Source organism: Vigna umbellata, chromosome 3, assembly GCF_029865625.1.
Source record: "Vigna umbellata cultivar VRB3 chromosome 3, Vumbellata_1.0, whole genome shotgun sequence".
NCBI classification, from domain to species: domain Eukaryota; kingdom Viridiplantae; phylum Streptophyta; class Magnoliopsida; order Fabales; family Fabaceae; genus Vigna; species Vigna umbellata.
Window position 1 is genome coordinate 16,176,355 of NC_142167.1, and position 9,092 is coordinate 16,185,446.

General features: G+C 31.0%; 1 protein-coding gene across 1 annotated transcript; it reads left to right on the plus strand.

Annotated features, from left to right (window-relative positions):
• Positions 1-245: 245 nt before the first annotated feature.
• Positions 246-1,548, plus strand: LOC148201725 (uncharacterized). The gene is made up of 2 exons (XM_088109472.1): positions 246-1,170; positions 1,255-1,548. Exons 1-2 carry the CDS (start codon positions 247-249, stop codon positions 1,546-1,548), a joined length of 1,218 nt encoding a protein of 405 aa, XP_087965598.1. The 5' UTR covers position 246.
• Positions 1,549-9,092: the final 7,544 nt, after the last annotated feature.

The following is a 9,092-nucleotide window of genomic DNA, read 5'->3' on the forward strand; positions in this document are numbered from 1 at the left end:
CCACTAGCTTTTGCTGTGGTTGAAAATGAATGCAAAGAGAGTTGGAGATGGTTTTTGACACTACTACTGGAAGATATTGGAGGAATTGATTGTCAACGTTGGGTTTTCATCTCTGATCAACAAAAGGTATCTTCATTTTAATATTTCCCTATTTTTATACAGTAGCAATTGGAATACTTACTATTGAGCAAGACCTTTTCTGAATTGCAGGGACTAATAACAAACTTTTATGATTTGCAGGGACTAATGACAGTTTTTGATGAGATCTTGGAAGGAGTGGAACATAGATTGTGCTTAAGGCACTTGTATAACAATTACAAGAAGAAGTTTGGTGGAGGAGTGCTTATTAGAGATCTTATGATGGGGGCTGCAAAGGCCACATTCAAACAGGATTGGGAAAAGAAAATGGGTGAGTTGTCCAATGTTAACATTGATGCTTACAATTGGTTGCTATCTATTCCAACTAATCGTTGGTGTAAACATGCATTTAGTAGTTATCCTAGATGCGATGTCTTGTTAAATAATTTGTCTGAGTCATTTAATAGTACAATTTTACTAGCTAGAGACAAACCTATCATAACTATGATGGAATGGATTAGAACTTACATTATGAGGAGGTTTGCAACACTTAGAGAAAAAGCAAAGACATATACAGGAGTTGTGATGCCTAAACCACGAAATAGGCTAGCTGGGGAAGTTGAGAAGAGTGGAAATTGGATTCCAACTTGGGCAGGGGGAGCAAAATTTGAAATCACTCACGGGTTTACTATGGATAAATTTGTAGTTGACCTTAGTAACCATTCATGTAGTTGTTACTTTTGGGATTTGGTAGGAATTCCTTGTAGGCACGCTGTGGCTGCCATCAATTACAAACAAGAAAACCCTGAAGACTATGTACATCCTTATTACAAGAGAGAGGCTTATGACACTTGTTATGGCCCTGAGATTGTTCCAATCAATGGACAACAATTGTGGTCTACTTCTGAATTTGGTTCCCTACTGCCTCCAATTTATAAAACACCCCCTGGGAGGCCTAGAAAACTAAGAAGAAGGGAGGCTGATGAATATGTCACTCATACAAAATTATCAAAGACGAATCTTCTTATGAAGTGTAGCAGCTGCAATGAATTTGGTCATAATGTAAGAACATGTAAAAGGGCAAACAAAAAGGTACAAAATCAATCTTTTACAACTTCACTTATTTACACATTCAAACTTATTTACAATCTTACAATTGCTTACTTCCATTTACAGAACACAAGGGCCACTTCCAGTTCAGGACGATTTGGCAGCACAAGGGCCACTTCCAGTGCAGGAGGTTCTCAACCACAAGCACCTCCATCAACGTCAGAAGGAGGACCAACATCAACAAGGGGAAGAACAACTGGCAGTGAAGCAGGAGCTGCATCAAGTCACCAAGGAGGAGGAACATCAAAACGGGGAAGAAGTGCCAGTGGAGCAGGACCTGCATCAAGGGACGACGGTGGAAGAAGAACATCCTCAAGACTAGCTACACAACATCTAGGGTCCCAAGCTAGTACCAATTGAAGAATTATTGTAGCCAACCCTTTATTGTATTGAATTTTGTAATTCACAGTGACCCACTAAGGGAACAATTATAATACTGCCTACAGTGGTTGGTGTGGTTGCTTTTAATATTTTTTGTAGTGGAAAGGGACCACTGAACTTATGTTATTTAATAGTATGTGACCACTTCATTTTCAAAGGGACCACTAAACTTCCAGTTGTATTCCATCTTTGCATAATGGCAAGTTAACTTTATTTATTCCAAGTCCACATTTACAGATACTCTGCCTGTGCTTTCTTATGCTGTGAGCTGTTTTCTTTATTAACATAAATGAATATACCAGTAACAGTGCAATGTTAAAGGGAAAACAAACAACAACATAAACAATTTCCAGACAATCCTCATTTTATTCAACCATAATTCTTAGTTACAATTCATCTTTAACAAAAACATAATACAAAAGAAAATTGTTAACGCCCATGACAAGATAAACAACAACAACATCATTTTTCCAACTTTCTTCTCTTCTTCTAATTTCCTTTTCAACTTGTCGTTCTTCTTCCTTAGATCCAATACGAGTTTTTCATTTTCCAAACACATTTGAAGTTCTTCACGTTTTCTTTCAAAGCTTCCTTCAGTTTCAGAAACTCCTTCATCATGCCATTCAAAGTAATTACAACTTGAATTACTCTGCAATCAAAACAACACAGGATTAATTCAAAATTCAGCAAATGAAATGAAATATTTAATCACTTACTGCCCAATTTCTACATCTATAAAACAATCTTCCTTTGTTCTTCACAGTAGTTGCCTTCAAAACCAACAATGTTTCACCACAACCACACAATTTAGAAGGTAACCGTGAAGATGATCCACAGCTTTGCGACTTAGACGAACCAATTGACCTTCGCGTCCAACCATTTCCTCCACTGTCACCTTTCATTTCACTACAAGAAAACAATCCCTTCATCAGCTTTGGTGCCCACAAAAACCCTATATCCCAAATCGTCATATTCACACGAAGAACAGAAGAAGAAGAAGACCAAAACCAAAACATACAAACTTACCTCAACAATACCAACTCCAACCTTCAGATGTACCCAAGTTCTTTCTCCTTAGCTGCACCCACGAAGAACAACCAAACTTCTTCAAATCTCATATATAAAAGACAACGAAGTGCTTAACCCTTAATCTCAGTTCAACAGTTAAACATCCCACGTGGCAGAGAGTGAAGGCAGAGAATCAGTGATCACGTGGGCATCGCCGTTTGCCACATCTTCAAAAACTTAACGCCGTCCATTTTTAAGGACTAATACTCAGAGTTTCAAAACTATAAGGACTAAAAACCATCAAAGTTCTGAGCAGGGACTAAAAACAAAATCGTCTGATAGTTTAGGGACTAAAAACATATTTAACCCTATATTTAATAACTATCTTGCAACGTAGTTCACGCAAGTTTAAATATGAAAAAATAAATTAAAAAAAACTATACAGTTTCACCAGGGACAATTGTATGAATACACACAAAGCTCTAAACATGGCCTCAGGTAAGCTATTTCTAGAGTATTCCATGAGTAAACAAGTTATCACTATGATCAAGCAGATTCATGTTTTTAAGCAGTACCTTAAGCAGATTTAGAACCTCACCAGTTAAGAAAATTATGATTTCACCCACAGTTACAACCGTAACCAATATTGAATATAAATCTTTTAAAATTAATTTAGAGACTATTAAAACTTTTAATCGACTTAATAATTGTTTTGAACTCATAATTTTCTAGGGAATACAACTGCATATGAAATACAAAATTTAAAACTAATTTAGAAGAAATTAAAACAAACTTTAATAAAAAATTTATAGTTACTCCGATAGTTAGATTAAATAACGTTATAATATTTTATATATCATCACAAGGGTGTACACAAGTACGTTATTATACATCAGATAAATATATTCATATATTGATCAGATAAATATGTTTATTGATTAGAGAAATATATTCATACAGTGAGTAAACAAGTTTGTCTACCATCTTCGCACTTCATATCATACCAATAAACCCAAATTGTAAATAATCACTACTCTACATTTTTTAATAATTTATCCTTATGGGTTTTTAAATCGTCTACTTTTTATATTCCTTTGTATAGTCTAACATTTATTTCTCTTTACAGAGTTTACTTTTGACATTTTTTTTGCATTTCCTTTGTAATTTTTACATCATCTACTATTTAAACTTTTGGTGAATCATCTAGCTTTTAGCTTTTGTATTTTTACAGTTTACTATGTACTTTTTTTGTTCATCGTCTAACTTTTAGATTTTTACATAATCTATTTTTAACACTTTTATACATATGGTCTATCATTTTTTACATAGTCTAACTTTTACATTTTTACTATATTTATTTAATATTTTGTAATGTAACATTCCAAAATATAACATTTAATTATATAATAGTCATCACAGATTGAATAAGATAGATCAGTTATTAACTGGAATATAAAGGAGAAACTTATAGTCATCCAAAAATAACTGTAAAATTTAAACAAGCTAAACAAAATTATTTACAAAACTAATCTAAAGAAAACTAAACAGCAACATTTCCTCCATCAAATACATGCTCCAAGGGAACCTCATCTCCTTCTGCTTACACCCACAGGATGATCATAGCCAAGAGAAAAACACAGTCACATCAAAAACAAACACAAACAAAAGGATAAGTTAGTTTACAATTAAAGAACGTTACTATAAACTCATTTAAACACTTTACATACAACAAACATATCAATACACCATCATTAAACACTTTATGCATGATACTAATATGAATGGACTGTCCGGACTTAAAATGATTGTCGAGCTATGGCGGGTTGTGCACTTGTGGTGGCTTCTACTGCTTTGCAAAGTCGTTGCCAGTGGGTTTCACCCTACCACACTCACAAGGTTAGTCTGTTTCACGCCTTGAATCATATTGGAAGCACCCAAGACTAAGACCTCCTACTACTCTTCACCACATGTGTCAATCTTCTTTACTTGAGAATAAAAGATCATTAGAGTTTCAGGATAACCCCCAAGACTGAGCTCCCTGCATTCATTTTAAACATACTTGAATCTCACCAAGAAGTTTCACCTTGGAACTTACTTTCATAACTTTGGAACCATACTTAGAACCATATACTTTCACATTGAATCCCAACCAATATTATTCCTAACTATATAATAACAGAGAAACTTTTACACCATTAAAAGAATCAAAACATGCCTCAAGATTATCAGAGAGCTAGGCTAAATAGAATAAAAACAGATCCTGAACTAGTCACTCAAGGCATCAAACTCGCTGAGCGAGTACAGAGACAGTAAGCCAAGCTACATCACCTCTCGCTCAGCGACTACTCTCGCTGTGCGAACACAGAGACAATGAGCCAAGCTCCCTCGCCTCTCGCTCAACGACTACTCTCATTGTGCGACAATAGAAATAATGGTCCAAGCTCCCTCACCTCTTGCTCAGCGACCCTTCTCATTGTGCGACAACATAAATAGTGATCCAAGCTCTCTAACCTCTCGCTCAGCAACCATTCCCGTTGTGCGACAACAAAAAAAACGGTCCTAACTCCCTCACCTCTCGCTCAGTGACCATTCTCGTTGTGCGACAATAGAAAAAGTGGCCCAAACTCCATCACCTCTTGCTCAGCAACCACTCTCGTTGTGTGAACATAGAGACAGTGAGTTAACCTTCCCCACCTCTTGCTCAGCGACCACTCTCACTTAGCGAGTCTGCATAATTCTGCAACGCTAAAACTGCAGAATTTGCACCACTACACCATCCTTGACCTATTATATACATACTTTCCAACTTCTAATACTCCTATATCGAATTATACACTCAAATAGACTTAAACAATTGTATCCAAATCCTCCTAAACTCATTTTAAAGTGATTGCTTACATGATTCCACTCCAAAATTTGCAAAAACCTCACTTTATAGATCCAAATTGAATTTTACCATTTATAGCTTGTTTTTACACAACTTAAGGACTCCAGCAAATCCCAAATGACTTATTAACACCAACCAAAATGACCATTCAAACACATAACCCAAAATTAAACTTTTCACTAGTTCAAACCCCCCTTAAACTAGTTTTAAACCCAACTGAATTCTATTTACCAATTACCAAACATTCTTACATCAAATTTCCTCCATTTCAATACTTAAACAAGTCATAAAACATCCCATAACAGTCCCTAAATACCACAAATCAGTTTTCCATCCCTCTCTCACAACTTCGCTACCTAAAACCTAATTTTTTTTTCAAAACTCCTAAGTTTTCAACTCTTTATTCTCTAAACTTCACAACACATGTTCCAAACAGAATTTTAACACATTAACATTCAATTCCAATCCAAATCATCATTCAATACAATTCACAACAGCATTTCATCACCACATACTCAAAACGCTCAATTAATTTAAGTTATAACTTGCACATAACAAAATTTCCTCCCAAATCAGTTTAATACTCATAAAATCTTCAAACTTGCACAAAAAACATCAATTGAAGAAAAATCTAGCTTCACTTACCTCTAGAAAATTGCTACCGTTCTAGAAATCCCCGAATCATTGCTTCCACCACAAGGAACTTCGAAAAAAACCTACAAATCACCGATATGTGATTGAAGACAAACTTTAGTACCTCAATGGAACCAAGAATCAAGGAAAAGAATTTCTTGACACATGCGAAACGGAATCTCTTTGCAAGATCATGAACCCTATAAATACCAAAGAAAGGAGTACAAACTTATTTGTTCTAAATAACGAATGGATTAGGTAGATATGTAGACCTTGACGCCATAATCGTCTAGGCACCTCCTGATCGTCAAACATTTGATCAAGTAGTTATAACACTTATAGAGATGTGAAAGGAAACAAAGAGAAAAAGTTCTAAAGAGATAGAGTGTGTTTTAAGTAATTAGACGAATTTAGAAAATTCTATTTATATTATAAAATTAGTTTATAATAAAGTATTCGGTCTCATTATTTTAATACACATATCAACTCTAATACTCTATTTTCTAGGTTCTTACATTATCAATCTTTTTTTATTATTAAATAATTTACTCTTTATATTTTTGTGAATCATTTAGTATGTATTCCTTTTAAAATTTAATTTAAATTCTTTATTTTGATTAACTTGATCATAATATATTATTTAAAATAATTATATATAATTTATTTTATTAAAACTTTATACAACTAAAATATATTCACATTATAAAAATAATTTAAAATATTATTATTTATAAAATTAAGTATTTATATTAAATTATAATTATATTTCTATAAACTCCAGTTAATATAGTAAATAATATATTACAATTTTTAAAATTTTCATGCCTTGCACGGATTACATAGTATAAAACAATCATTTTATTGTGTGTGTATGTATATAGTAGAAGAATTCATCAAATCAGTTGTTAGATTCAATAAATAAGTAATAGATATAGTATTCTAATATAATAGAAAATTGGGGAAGAAAATGTGTCCAAAATATTTATCTTCAATTCACTACATTCTTAATAATTACATCCAGGTTGCCTCACGGGTAAGAAAATAAAACACTATATCTAAAAACACTATCAAATTTTTTAATATTATAATTTTTCTATTAAATTAAATATAAAATTATATTTAAAAAATAATAATAATTTTTGTAATGCTAATATATTTCTATGAAATTAATTATAAAACTATTTTTAAGAAAAAAAAAAGGTCTTAAAATTTTTTTAGTACTAATATATCTCTATTTAATTAATTATAATTTTATATTTCAGATAATATTTAATTAAATTATTATAAGTGTTTCTTACTCTTTATTGGAATTAAAATAATATTCATTGAATTAAAACCTTCATACACTATAATCTTGTTTAAAAAAGTTAGAAAACTTTAAATTTTTGTTAAGCAGAAATATTTGGTATGATATGATATTTTATTTGCAGTTACTGAGAAGTTACTAAGAACTTACCATAAAAAAGATATGCATATTGAGGAAGCTATTCAACAACTAAGAAGTCTTTTTTCATTTTTTGAAAAGTATAGAAAAATGGATTTGAAAATACAATGATTTCTGTTAAAGAAATTGCTTTTAAAATGGATATAGACTCTAAATTTAGTGGAAAAAATAATCACAATATATATATATATATATATATATATATATATATATATATATAAGGGTTTGCTAACTTGTGTACGCCTGTTTTTCAGTTGGTACATTTTAGCAATGAGTATAAGGGGTCAAGGATATTTTAATAATTTTCATTCTCAAAACTAAAAAAAAATAAAAAAAAACTCTCAAACTTTTGCTCACCTCCCTCATTCCTCTCAACCATTTCTCTTTCATCTCTCTCACAACAACATTTTCTCTGTGATCCCTAATGCTAATTGAAAAAATCAAAAATACTCGTCTAACTCTAATCTTCTTTCCTCACTTATCCAATTTGTTACAACAACCCGCGACACCGCAATTTGTTACTCTTGCTCTGTTTATTCATTTGTTTTCATGTTTAATAACAAAATAATTGATGATGTTGATGTTGATTTTTGATTGGAGAGTTGTGTTATATATTTTTCCTTCTGATTATTATTAAATTTCGTTTTTAAATTTTGGAATTTTGTTGTGTTACAAACTCCCTCTCTGTCGGCACACCATCATCAATAAACCAAGATCAGAATTAAATCAAGTTTAACCAATTAAAAATTAAGTCAGAAGAATGTAATGGTAAATAAAACCTTTAGCTTCACAAATCACAGAAACAAATTGGATAAGTGAGGAAGCTAGATTAGGGTTAGGCGAGTGTTTCTAATTTTTTTCAATTGAAACTAGCGGGATGAAAGAGAAAATGTTTGAGTGAGAGAAATGAAAGAGAAAGGATTGAGAGGAATGAGAGAGATGAATGAGAAGGGTTTGAAGAGTTTCTTTTATTTATTTTTAGTTTTGAGAATAAAAATTATTAAAATATCCTTAACCATATAACTTACCCAATAATTGAAAGAAATTTTTAAAAATTAAAGATGATAAAAATTATTTAAAATCAACCATATATCAACAAAGATAAACAAATTAACTTTATTATTAATTCAATAAGAAATATTAAATTAAGTTAAATAAAATGGATAATTTTATTTACATAGAAAAACTTCAAATAATTTTAAATAAACTGTTTATATATATATATATTATATATATATATATATATATATATATATATATATATATATATATATATATATATATATAACTTATAGAATAATGTTAGATAGAATAATGCTATCGATTACTTTAATCGAAAGAAATTTTTAAAAGTTAAAGATGATAAAAAATTATTTAAAATCAACGGTATATCAACAAAGATAAAAAAAATAACGTTATTACTAATTCAAAAAGAAATATTAAATTAAGTTAATTATAACACTTTAATGGATAATTTTATATATATATATATAAAAGCTCAAAATAGTTTTAAATAAAAAACTTTATTCTTTAATTTATTTTATACATCCC

What these genes read in the sequence shown, in the direction of transcription:
- LOC148201725 (XM_088109472.1), top strand. Translation starts at nt 247, where the DNA reads ATGACAGTTTTTGATGAGATCTTGGAAGGAGTGGAACATAGATTGTGC. An exon ending in GTAAAAGGGCAAACAAAAAG is followed by an intron (nt 1,171 to 1,254) that starts GTACAAAATCAA and finishes TTCCATTTACAG; the next exon opens with AACACAAGGGCCACTTCCAG.